The sequence below is a fragment of the Trifolium pratense genome, linkage group LG6 (genome assembly GCF_020283565.1).
Source record: "Trifolium pratense cultivar HEN17-A07 linkage group LG6, ARS_RC_1.1, whole genome shotgun sequence".
NCBI lineage: Eukaryota > Viridiplantae > Streptophyta > Magnoliopsida > Fabales > Fabaceae > Trifolium > Trifolium pratense.
In genome coordinates this window covers 40,417,027-40,431,307 of record NC_060064.1, presented here as the reverse complement: position 1 = coordinate 40,431,307, position 14,281 = coordinate 40,417,027, and the positions used below count along the sequence as shown (strand labels likewise).

Below are 14,281 nucleotides of genomic sequence, written 5' to 3'. Positions count from 1 at the left end.
TATTTTAAGTAAGAAAAATGCTAACGAGTGTTCATGACACTCTTTAAACAACTTTTTTTTTACAATAAAATAAACTTCATTCATTCATATGATAAAATAGCAACAATACAAGAGATGAAGATAACTAAATACTCAATAGAGATACATATAAAACTTTCAGCCGACAATACAGCGTTAACAAAATCTTAACAACCAGACTAAATTCTTCCACATATGACAAAAAGTCAAAAATAATTTGAAATCCACAGTCTTTGATGGCATCCAACTTCGGAAAAAAGATATTTGCATGTGTTCGCACAAAAAATTGACTATATATGATCTGAGATGACTGATTCTGGCACATACTAACAAGAAATTTGCAAGGTTGAGGACATTAGTGATAACTGTCATAAGCCCCCTACTCGAATTGTATCTATGCCTCTGAATTTGTATATCATTGTTTGAACCTGTAATGAGTCAAAGTTGATCTGCCACTCCGACCAAACAAAGACCGCACAAAGACGGGACAACCAAAAAAATCGCACAAAACGATGAACAAACCAAACAGACGACAAAAACAGGAAAAAAAATTCAAATATATGTGAATAACACTTATTTAAATAGACGACAAGAAGAAACGATGAAAATGGGTGATTTTAAATTTTAAAAAAAATCTAAAACCACCCCTTTCCAATAGATAAATGACAAAAAAAAAAAAAGAAAAAGGTTAGGGATGAAAACTAGTTAGGGTCGACAGAGATGAAAAAGAGAGAACTTTAGATATTTTTTTGGGTGAGAGTAACATCTCCTCTTTAAACATCTTAAGTTGTAAGTTTTAGTGAAATTTTTATGGAAATTTATGAAGTCAACACATATTGAGAATTAAAATGTTTCACTTTTAAATAAATTATTATTTTTAAATGAAATGCTAAAAGGTGTCCCGGGGACACTCGTTAGCAAGACTCATTAAGGAAAATGTACTTTTACCATTTACATTTTATTTTAAAATAATATAATTTTTTTTTAGTATTAACCCTCAAGTTCTGAAAGGAAGAGTCTTAGTAATCCAGAGTTCAGCCGCGAGGTAAGTAAAGTCTGACCAAGAATTGTTCCCACCATGAATCGAACTCGATTCTCAATATAAATGTTTTAGAATTCAAATACAAAACATTTAATATATATATATATATATATATATATATATATATATATATATATATATATATATATATATATATATATAAAGACACACACACATTAAAATAAATTTTAGCATATAAAAATTAATTGAATCTAATAAGATATAAAAGATATATTATTATATTAATAAATTTAAATTACTATCTTAAATATAAAATTCATATAAGTTTGACTATTAATTAAGAATGTCATTTTATGTCATTTTACATTTATCATCTAGTTGAACCACTAAGGGGCCATTTGGATTTTGCTTATTTTTTAGCTTATGAAAATAGCTTATGCAAATAAATAAACTTTTATGTTAATTCATAAGTTTTCATTGATAAAAGTTGTATCATTATAAGTTATTTTCTCATAAACTACTTTGAAAAGCCTATAATAATACATAAAATCTTATTCGAAAATAAGCTAATCTAAACAGTCCCTAAATTTATCAAATATTTCAATTAACTTATCAGCTATAAATTATAAATATCAACCATGAGATATAAGTTTAACTTATGAGTCATATGTTATTTTGACCAAATATAGCCTAGGAGAGAGAAGGGATGGATTACCTTTAGTTTTTTTTTCTTCATGTTTCCCAGGTGTGTATATCAATCATCATTTTAAATCCATTTTTTCTCCTCTCCCTCCCCTCTAAAATCAACGGTTGGGAAAAAAAAACCACATTCTCATGTTAGTACGTGGAGACGATCCTCTCCTATGAGAGACCCGATCACTTGTCTTTATTTTTTGACTGGAGGCAGAAATTACTTCTCTTGGTTTGACACCTAAAATAAACACAATTTCTTAATATATTTATTTTATTCATAGTTTAGTTATTAAAATTTCATCCCTTAAAAATAAATAAATAAATAAGAAATTTTTAGTTCAAATTCAGCGTTTTATATTACAATAATTCTACTTACTGAATTATGCTTATGGAAATGCTAACACCTAATTTTTTTATGTATAATTAAATATATATTGGTTTTGCTAACTTACTCTCACCTAAAAATACGAAGGAGTAAATTAGCAAATCTACTCTCATTACATATTGACTAAAAAATCAATTTTATCTAATTAAAATATGTTATAAATAAAGAATAAATTTGTAAATTTCTTTTTATTCTATTTTTTAAACAAAGTATTAAAAATATGTTTCCTTAATTTTATTAAAGGTCTCATATGTACTAGGTAACATTTCTTTTTAATTAATTGGTTTAATTGCAATTTTTGTCCAGGACTTATTTTATCAAAATAGTCCCCATATTTTATAATCGAACTTTTTAGTGTCTCTATTTTCATATTTGTTGTAATTTTAGTCTCAACTCATGTTTTTCCTATAAAAAAAAAAGTGGTTTTTGATGTCTAATTAAGGGGTGAAAGATTGTCTCCAACGGGGATCTAAAGATTAACTATCACATATTGGAGACCAAAAGTCATCTTTTTTAGCATCCAAAGTCGCCGTCTTTAACGCAAAAAAACATAAGTTAGAACTAAAATTACACAAAATGTGAAAATAGATCTAAAGGACTAGAAAGCTCGAGATTTTAAAATAAAATGACTATTTAATTTTAAATACAGAAACCAAAAATACAATTAAGCCTAATAATTCTAAATGCAAAGACAAATCGTGGACAAAATAATCCCCGTACTAACAAACACATGCCCAAATTTGTTTCACAGTTAAATATACATAATATGTTTGTTTTTGACAGCAAGTTATATATGTTTGTTGAATATTTAATCTCCTACAAAGTTTTCTACGGTTTATGTATTATTTCCTACGTATTTACCTTATCTCCTAAAAAAAAGCATAAATATTTCCTACAGATTTACCTTATTTCCTATTGAAACCATACTTATTTCCTACATATTTATCTTTGAAACAAATTCGCAGGAAACCACTTTAATACAAAAAAGTATAATGTATTTTCTTGCGGATTTTATTCAGGTAAATCCAAAAAAAAAAGGTGCAAAAACATGAAGAAAAAACAAAAATGCTTTTCATGTTTTTGTTTTAACAAAATAAATTAGATATTTACTAAAATTAAGGAAACAGGTTTCTAATAGACCGTTTTTATCTATTTATTTCCCTTTTCAATGTTCAATTTTTGGCATTACTAGGTTTGGGTATTTCAACTCCATATTGGGGTCATTGACGGTATTTCATAACATGCTCTCTTGATCCATTCTATTGTGTTTTTGTTGATTGAGATTGCTAACAAGTTTTATGACTTGTTATTCATGTTGTATCTATAGGGGAAGAAGATCAAAACCTAACGGAGAAGTCGATGTATGTCCAGAATTTATTGGCTATGACAGAGCATAATGTGCTTATCGTGTGCTTGGGTTATGCGAGGAATTCCAGTTTACTTATGCGGAGGGCTCCGTTAATTAATTGCTCTAAGAGGAGACATTTGCAATGTAATCCACTACAAGAAAAATGGTGTCGACGGGCATTTTTTGCCATTACCCACGGCTTTCCCATGAGCACAAATTGAGTTTCCCTTATTATTATCGTATACTAGATATGACTCCATCAACCATCAACTACTACAAATTGCCAAAGCTCTAAAATTCTTGTTTTGGTTTAAGCCTCAATTACTTTAGAAACAATTCTCCAAGATTCTCCTTCAACATCGTTGTCTTTCATTCTTCTTTCTTTTAATTTATGTAGAACCCACATAAATTGTGTTGCTAAGTAATTAGTATGATGGTTTTCTACATGTGCCAATAAACACATATATGGTGGAAATGACAAAACAAAGTTGTATAATTCATTAAATTGTTTAAAGTTGGACCCGTCTCATGTAAGTATCTTTCACTAGACAGTGGAATTTGGGTGTGCATGACAGTAAAGTATTTGACAATAAATAAAACGTGTAATGGCCTAATTTGAAGTGAACAAAATGAAACCCATAGATACCATCAATTGTAGATGAGAAAAGGGAAATTACATGTATTTCATGTTTTAATGCTCTTTAGAATTGCGCAAAAAAAACTGCTCTTCTTTAAAAAAATAAAATAATCTTATTGCTGATTTAATAGGTCTGTTCATGTGATCTTAGCTCAGTTGGTAGAAATATTACGTATATTATGCATGAATTGAATTTTGAACTCCGGACACTTTATTTATTCATCTTTAAGGTGGAATTTTTAAGTACTAAGCTACTAAACTAAAAAAATTAATAGGTCGCACTATGTGGATGCTTTTTTTATTGACACATGTGGATGTTGATTGCATGTGCAAAATAATAATCCTTTTATCTCCTCTCCGAAAAAAGAAATATGACTTTTAATCTAGAAATTTCAGCCATAAAGTGGATAAAATATTATATTTATATCAATTCGATCCTTACATATAAAATGCGATATTTACATCAATTGAATTAACTTCACGGAAACAAAAATCATATTTGTTATTATTAAGAAAATGGTATTATTTTTTTTTACGGAAGAAAATGGTATAATATAAATAGATAAAAATCTATTGTTGTTGATAATTGATGTTATAAGAGTACCAATTACCAAATAAAAAAAATACCACAATTAATAGTTAAGAAAATATAGTTACATGGATCATAGAGACCAATCGTGAACTTGCATATTTAAACTAAATAACGGATCTGAATTTGCTACAGTAATAAAACTACACAGTTTTCACGCAGTTTCAATTTTGACCATTGTTTATTGATCAGACGGTTCTGATCAAATCAGCTGTAAAATCCATCAAAACAATCACAACCATACATAACATAACAGATCGGACAGTCTACAATCAAAACTGCTCGAAAACTGTGTGGAATAGTACAACAGGAAATCTGCTTCCCTAAATAACCTACGGTCTAAATGGTCCAACTCACGTGGACTAAATTATAAATTAACCTATCTTAAAAAAAAAATTATAAATTAGCCAAATAAATTGGTCCAACTCAAGTATTTGACATCCACAATCTCTCATTTGGAAGTTTGCAATTCCTAGTTTTATACCTCTCATTTACTAATACTACTATCCTTTAATTTTTTGAGAGGCTCCTATTTTTATGAGGCCTTATGTCATCGCACATGTCGCACATGGGGAAAAGACGCCCCTGTTGGTCTCTATCCCGAGTAGTTTTTCCCCATGTATCTGTCTATATTAGTAACTGACACACAATGAATGAGTTAAGATCGTCTCCATTTTATATTATTTGCATTTCCTCCATTATCACTACTAGAAAACAACAAAAATAGCGTCAGATTTTAGTGTCGGATCCCGACACCGACGCTAGTAGCGTCAGATTAGCATCGACCTAACCTATGCTACAATTGAATAACAAAAAAATAATAATTATTTTTTCGTTACAATATTGACAAAGTTAAGCCTTAAATAATGCAGAATATATATAGCTAGCCTCCATATGTCCGATGCTACGCATCTAATTTCACTCTTTTCTTTCTCACCATCGAACCCTAATCAATAAATTTATTATTACTATCAACTTTTAAAATTTCTATGATTTAGTCAACAATGTTTTATATTCAAGGACAAAAATAGTATTAATCATAGAGGTGAGAATATGTCAGACCGACCTACAGGGGCCTATGGCCTAGCCTACATAGGCTCAGGTCAGACCAGACTATTTCTTTAAATAGAGCAGACCAATACTTTTTTATAAGCCTATTTAGCTAAAAAGGTTTTGCTGCGGGCCATTAAAAAAGTCTTTCAGGTCTATTTAAGTTAATATGAATAATACTTTTACTACTTTTATTATTTATAATTAAATTTGTACTTTGATTACATTATAAATCTATTAATTTTTTTTAGTAGTTTAAGTTTATTAATCTACATTAGTTTTTCACATATATAAATGTATTATTATAAACTAAAATTAAAATATGTTCATGTGAAGTAAACTTTTAAACAGACTAACATGTCACATCAGACTTTCAAAAGGCCAGACTCGAGCCTAAAAGATAAGCCTATGATAAAACACATGTCAGACTCAGACCTTCAATTTTTTGACAACAGACTAAGACGTAAGACTTGACAAAGTCTAGCTCGGTCTAGCCTATTCTCACCTTAATTAACCATCTTTTATTGAAAATTGATGTCATATTTATGTGTTAAAATAACACTTTTTTTGTAGATGGGACCCGAGGAAGTGCTTTTCATAAATGTGAATGTTTTTTTGGTGAACTAAATGTGAATTATTTTATATGTAATCAATGTGAAATAACTTACGCGGTCACCATTTATGAACTGTGTTGTGATAAAGGTCAACAAGATCATCAAAGAGTCGTTATGGTATAGGCCATTTTTATTTTGGATTTGAAACCTCTCTTCTTTTTTTTCTTTCTATTCAATAGAGAATGAACCTGCATACGCTTGGAGCAATAACACCACGCACTGCTTAAGATAGAGTGCAGTAAAGAAAGTTCCAGATTTTTTAGGTTGTCTAATGGCCTCTTTGCTGCTAACTCCCTCTTTGAATTAGAGAGATTAAAAGGAGAGGATCCTTTTACATTAATCAAGATTTTAAATTTGATCTCTATTTTACATATAGTAGTTCTAAAATTTTTAGAAAAAATCTGAAGTTCGTTTAAATTTCACAAAATTTGAAGAATTAGTTTCTTCAATTGTATAGAGAAGATATAAAATATAAACATTTTTTTTATATAGATTTATGGTATAATTAATGTATTAGATCTATAATTATGCAATGAAGTTAATGTTAGAAGTCCCACATTGGCTAGAGATATGGCATAGATAGCCTTTATAAGTGTATTGCAAACCTCAACTCTCAAGCTAGCTTTTGTGGTTGAGTATAGGCCTCTCAAATTCTAATATGGTATCAGAGCCTATCCTAGATCCATTTTTCTCAGATGGAAAATTAACAGTACTAGAGAATTGAATTTCTCAGGAAAAATAGAAAAGAAAGAGCGATAGAAAATGAAAGTTGAGAAAAATAAATTTTCTCGAGAAAATGCAGCGGAAAATTTTCTTCAAGGTGGATACCAAATTTGCTCTGATACCATGTTAAGAAACATGGCATCCATGGAAGAAGGAGAGAAAATAGCTCAAAAGTGTATAATATTGATGAATACAAAATATTACAAAATGAGAAAATGTGTGTGTAAAAGAATATATCAAAGCCTATATATAGGCATCAAGAAACTACTAACTAATTCTACTAATTACTAACTAACTATATCTTTAACAGTTAAAAAAATGAATTTTGTTTATATTTTGTCATGAAGAGAATATATAACTGTCAAAAGAGGATTTGTCTACGCCAAATTTGCTATTAGGAAATTTATTGAATGTTCACCAAAAGTGGCATTCTGACAACCATCATCTTGGACTCTTAGAAGGAGATATAGATAGCAGATTATAGGAAATTCAATTCATTTTTTGTTTTATTAATTTTGATGTAATTTTTTATGTGTAATGTAATTCGTTAGTTTGTTTTATGTTGTAATAAATTTGTTCAATGTAATGAAATACATTAAAACAAAAAAAAAAGGAAAATGCTAGCATGACCAAAAAAATCTTACGTTAACTCTTGATTTTTATGTCAGTAGGAGACATGTCTGCTACTTAAATACTATTTCCGTCTCAAAATATAAGAAATAGTTTGACTATTACATGTATGCCAACGTACAATTTTGATCATTAATATCTTTAATTGTCTATTAGTAAAAATTATAAAAAATTAATATTTTGAAAATACTCATCAAAACAAATCAAACAATATCTTATATGCTAATATTTTATATCTATATATTATTAAAAAAATATTGTCAAAACAAGATAAGTAAATAATACAATTTAGTCAAAGTATCTCTTATAAAATGAGACGGATGGAGTAGTGAATAAATAAAAAATTTAATGTTTTTGGGGGGTGAAATCTTAAACGGTACATCTCTATTATATACATAGCGGGATTCCAACGGAGCTCTCTTGTGTATTTGACTATTTTCATAGAAATCGTTTATGTGTCATTTAATTTAATTAGAGAGCTTGCTTATGTGGCATTCAATTAAATATTCTCTAACCCATTATTTAAAAAAAAAACCTTCTAAGTTTTTTCTTTTTAAAAAAAGGAATAAGATTAAAAAAAAGGAAAACATAAATTCGTATAAAAAAAAAAGATCTTCGTATTTCACTTATTTATTGAATTAATTGTTGGATATATACATAGTTTTAAATGTTAATAATTTCAACTTAAATTGGAACGCTCCTCTCTCTCTCTGAGAAAAAGCAAAAAACGCTCTCTGAGAGTCATGGACTTCATGTTCACGGCCAAAGATAATAGAAGGGCTGAATCAAGCTTGCTTCCTGAACCACCAGATAAAGGAGGGAATGGAAAACAGCAGGGAACTACAAAAATGATGGATACAAATGTTACCATGTCCTTTAGAGACAAGGTGCTTGGATCTCAAGTGGTGATGGCAAGAAAAAAAACCGATTTGTTAGCAGCAAAGCTAGCACATGTGGAACTGGTTCGGGGAAATCGTCTTATGCCGATGCTACATGTGGAGAAAAAGGTTATTGAAGATCTAAGCATTCCATGGAAGGATGCCCTTGTTGTTAAACTACTTGGAAAAAATCTGGGCTACAACCATATGAAGAAGAAATTGGAAAATGTTTGGAATCTAATCGGAGGTTTCGAACTAATGGCTGTGAGCAATTCATTTTATATGGTCAAGTTTAATTGTGAAGAAGATAAGAATAAAGTGATTAATGGAGGTCCTTGGATGATCTACGATCATTATTTAGCCGTTCGACATTGGACTGCTACGTTCAACGCAGCAACCGCGACGATAGATAAAACCATGGTGTGGATAAGGATTCCTAGTCTGAACCTTGTCTACTACGACGAAAGTATACTGTGGACTTTGGCTTCCTTAGTTGGCACCCCAATCAAAGTTGATATGCACACGCTGAATGTGGCGCGGGGGAGATTTGCGAGAATGTGTGTCGAAGTCGATTTAACAAAACCTGTAGTAGGACGCGTCGGGATTAATGGTGAATGGTATCAAGTCCAGTATGAAGGTCTACATATCATATGCACTCAGTGTGGCTGTTATGGACACATTCTAAAGGACTGTGCGATGAGAAATGATAAAGCAACCATAGGAGAGAAGAGTGACAACGGGGCTACAAAAAAGAATAACAATGAAGTACAGCGTGAAACGATGACGGAAGGCGGCGATAACAACACAACCATGGAGAAAACTGAAAATTTGGAAGATCGGAGAAGGGAGCCTGCAGAAATCTCAGAAATAAATGGCATTGAATGTGATCCGGAAAGTTTGCATGGGGAGTGGATCCGAGTTGAACGGAAGAAAAAAAACGGAAAGAAAATAAATAAGAACGGATTTGGTGCAAACTTGAAAGTAGAGAATGTGCTGAGTCAACTTACTAAAAATGGTGCTATTAATGGGGAGAGAAACATGCAAAATCAGTTGCAAAAAACTATTGAAGCTTTCCATGATGGTTTGAGACAAAAAAATAAGCCCAAGTCAAGAAAGAAGAGGCCTAGAATGGATCCTTTAGGTGCAAAAAAAAATGGGACGAGCTCTAGTAAAGGTCCAGATGATATAATCAAAGGAAGCAATGTTACTAAAGGAGGGAACCAACCCAAAGCTTTTCAACAAGAAGAAACAACCAATTTAATGAGGGAGGGGAACTTCAACGTGGGGCCAAACAAGGGAAAAGAGCATGATCCTTCAATAACAATGACTACCCAACATTATTATGAAGGTCATTTAGAGAAGGATGGGAATTCAACTCAACCCAACAAGTCCAACGATCCTAATTTAATATTAGGCAAAGATCACATTCAAATTGAAGAAAAATACAAAAATTTTACCAGTGGAGACATGAAGAGCATGGAATCGACGGAGGAAAAAGTTATTATGGGTTTGACCCATGATATTCAAATGAGCATGAATTAATGAATTTTTTGCTCTTATTTTTCGCTGTTGTTTTTTTATTTATGTGTTTAATGATTGTGATAACTTGGAATTGCAGAGGTGCTCGGGGAAAAAATTTTCGCAGAGCACTTACAAATTTTTGCAGAAATAACAAAGTGGATATGGTAGCCTTACAAGAAACTCGGTGTAGCGGCAACATTGCAGTCAACACCATAAAAAAGCTTGGCTTTAAATTTTATTTAGTTTCTGAAGCTAGAGGCTTCTCTGGTGGCATTTGGCTTATGTGGAATAGGACAGATATAAATGTTCACTTAATTAAGACTGACTTTCATTTCCTTCATGTGCAGGTTAGCGAGCAGAGCATGGACCCTTGGTTACTTACTGTGGTCTATGCTAGTCCTCGTGATCATGAGAGGAACGAAACATGGCAAAAGCTTCACCAGATGGCAACTACCATACAAGAGCCCTGGATCATGATGGGCGATTTCAATGAAATTGCAAATCCTGATGAGAAAAAGGGAGGAGCACCGGTGGACATAAGAAAATGTCATAATTTTAATGATTGGATCAATGACTGTAGGTTAATGGATGTTAATACAGCTGGCACTAAATTTACTTGGAGGGGACCTCGGTGGAATGGGAGAGATAGAGTCTTTAAGAGACTAGATCGCATCCTCTGCAATGTCAAATGGAGATTAAGATTTCATGAAGGAGTGGCTAAAGTCCTTCCGCGTGTGCAATCTGATCACCATCCTATTATTGTTCAGACTGAGGGGGAACCAGTCTCTAGCAGAAACCGTCCGTTTAGATTTGAGGCAGCCTGGATTACTCATGAAGACTTCCAAAATCTTCTTATCAATAAGTGGGGTGGAGGGAGCGACTTAGTGACACATCTTCATAACCTCACTCCTCATCTTAAGCAGTGGAACAAGGAGACTTTTGGAAATATTTTTAAAAGAAAGAAAGAGTTGTTGGCTAGATTGTCGGGCATTCAAAATAGTACTAGCTATGGCTATAGTGAATATCTAGACATTTTAGAGAAGGAGCTCCAAGATCAACTTGCTATCACTTTATATCAAGAGGAGTGGTTGTGGTTCCAAAAGTCAAGAGGTCAATGGATTGCAGATGGGGATCGAAATACTACTTATTATCATTCCAAAACTATTGTTAGAAGAAGGAAAAATAAGATTATTTCTCTTCGAAATGATGAGGGAAATTGGGAGGAAGACCCAGATAGGCTCAAGAATATGGTTCGTGACTTCTATATTAATCTCTACAAGGAGGAGCAGCATATTCGAGAGCCCATTATCGCTTGGACGACTTATCCCTCAAACCTGGAAAACGAACAGGCTAGCTTAAGTGATATTGTGCTTTTGACAGAGTGCAAGCGCGCCCTATTTGACATGGGGCCTAATAAAGCCCCTGGAGAAGATGGTTACCCTGCTTTATTTTTTCAACATTATTGGGAAATTGTCGGCAATTCGCTTCACCAGTATGTGAATCAGGTTTGGTGTAACCCTTCTCTTGTTTCTTCTATTAACAATACTTTGCTTGTGATGATTCCTAAAGTGGATAAGCCGGAGTTTGTGTCTCATTTTCGGCCTATCGCTTTGTGTAATGTCGCTTACAAAATCATCACAAAGATTATTGTCAATAGAATTAAGCATTTACTTAATAATATTATTTCTCCTTATCAATCAAGTTTCATCCCTGGGCGCACAATTCATCATAATATAATTGTTGCCCAAGAGATGGTGCATGCTATGTCTAAAATGAAAGGTAATAAGAGTTTCATGTCTATTAAGATCGACCTTGAGAAAGCATATGACCGTCTTAATTGGAATTTTGTTGGAGAATGTCTTAAAGAGTGTAAGTTTTCTAATAAAATTATAAGTATTATTCATCATTGCATATCTTCCCCGTCGTTTAAAATATTGTGGAATGGGAATAAAACAGATTCCTTTACTCCTACGAGAGGTATTCGGCAAGGTGATCCTTTGTCCCCTTATTTATTTGTTATATGTATGGACCGTCTGTCTCATATTATTGCAGATCAGGTGGAAGCAAATTATTGGAAACCTATGCGTGCATGTAGATCTGGGCCTAAAATTTCTCATCTTATTTTTGCTGATGATCTTCTTTTTGCAGAGGCTTCTATTGAACAGGCGCATTGTGTCATGCACTGCCTTGACCAATTTTGTCTAGCATCTGGCCAAAAGATTAATAGTCAAAAGACTCAGATTTTCTTCTCCAAGAATGTGGATCAGAGGACTAGAGATGATATTGTTCACCACACAGGTTTCACCCAGGTCAATAACCTAGGAAAATACTTGGGGGCGAACATAGCGCCAAGTCGATCAACTAGGGGAAAGTTCCAACACATCATCGGCAAGATTCAAAATAGACTTAGTGGTTGGAAGCAGCAGTGCTTGAGCTTTGCGGGTAGACTTACCTTATCAAAGTCTGTGCTTAGTTCAATCCCTTACTATCACATGCATTATGCTAAACTCCCTAAAACTCTTTGTGATGATATGGAGAAGATTCAAAGGGGTTTTTTGTGGGGTGACAAAGAGGAGCGACGCAAACCTCATTTGATTGGGTGGGATATATGTTGTTTATCCAAGAATGATGGGGGGCTAGGATTTAAAAGCCCTCGTCTTATGAATGAAGCTTTTCTCATGAAGATTCTTTGGAACTTGATTAATAAGCCTGATGATCTTTGGTGCCAAGTGCTCTATAGTAAGTACGGAAGAAATAAAGACCTTCGATATGAGATTAGTTCCCAGCCCTATGACTCCCCTCTGTGGAAAGCCTTGTCTAGCATTTGGGAGCAATTCCAAAATCACATTGTATGGCAATTGGGGGATGGTAACAGTATCAACTTTTGGATGGATAAATGGACTCCTAATGGCTCTCCTCTAATGATTAATGCCACTAATAACATAATTGACACAACTCTTTTGGTTAAAGATGTCTTGACGACGGAAGGACATTGGGATCTTAATTTTCTACATACTCATCTCAATCCCAACATAGTGAGCCAAATAATGGCTATTCCGGCACCTATTGGTACAGACGGAGATGATACGATTGGTTGGAAAGGCACTAATACCCATCATTTCACCGTTAAAAGCGCTTATGATTTGCAACATGGGAATGACAATCACATAAATGGGGATTGGAATAAGATTTGGGCTTGGAAGGGACCTCATCGGATCCAAACTTTTATGTGGATTGCAGCTCATGGCCGTCTCTTAACAAATGCTCGTAGAAGCAAGTGGGGAGTAGGAGTTTCACCTATTTGCTCTATTTGTGGAAATGACGAAGAGACTGTTATTCACACTCTTAGGGATTGCATGTTTGCAACTCGCATTTGGATCAAGTTAGTAAGTTCTAATCAAATTACTAATTTTTTTTCTTCTTTTGATTGCAGGGAGTGGATTTTCATGAACTTAAACAAAAGAGACATTGGGAGTCAAGAAGGGAGCTGGCAATCAATTTTCATGGTGGCGTGTTGGCACCTTTGGAATTGGAGAAACAAAGCCATTTTTGAAGAAGACTTTCAACGACCTAATGATCCATCACAAGTGATTCTTAGGATGACTAAGGATATTGAGCAATATGAGCGTACTCTCAAGACGGGAATTCGTATACAACGTGAAACAATTTACATCGGCTGGAAAAATCCACATGGAGATTGGATCAAGCTTAACTGTGATGGGGCATACAAGGATTCAATGAACATTGCAGGATGTGGCGGTCTTTTTCGGGACTCAGATGGTCGGTGGCTAATAGGGTATACACAAAGGATCGGAGATTGTGATGCTCTTCATGCTGAAATGTGGGGAATGTATACGGGAATGGAAATGGCGAGAAGACAAGGGTATACACACCTCATAGTGGAAAGTGACTCAAAGCTTCTGATTGATATGGTAACGGGCAGGTGCAAGCTCAATGGAAAAGCTCCTATCTTGGTTAATCGCATCCAAGACCTCTCGAACCTACAGTGGCACGTTATGTTTAAACACACATGGCGCGAAGGAAATAGATGTGCGGATTGGCTAGCTAGTTTTAGTCTCAACCAGAGTTCATATGATGTGAGAATTTTGGAGGATCCTCCTAGGGAACTCCAACAAATCCTCTTTGATGATGTATCCGGGGCTTGCATGCCTAGGAGTGTTAGAGTAGTTAT

At 33.4% G+C, this 14,281-nt stretch overlaps 1 protein-coding gene across 1 annotated transcript; it reads left to right on the top strand.

The window, feature by feature from the left end:
- Positions 1 to 8,433: 8,433 nt before the first annotated feature.
- Positions 8,434 to 10,110, top strand: LOC123892267. Its single transcript, XM_045942070.1, has one exon. It carries the CDS (start codon positions 8,434 to 8,436, stop codon positions 10,108 to 10,110), a length of 1,677 nt encoding a protein of 558 aa, XP_045798026.1.
- The last annotated feature ends 4,171 nt before the right edge of the window (positions 10,111 to 14,281 follow it).

What these genes read in the sequence shown, in the direction of transcription:
- LOC123892267 (XM_045942070.1), top strand. Translation starts at nt 8,434, where the DNA reads ATGGACTTCATGTTCACGGCCAAAGATAATAGAAGGGCTGAATCAAGC.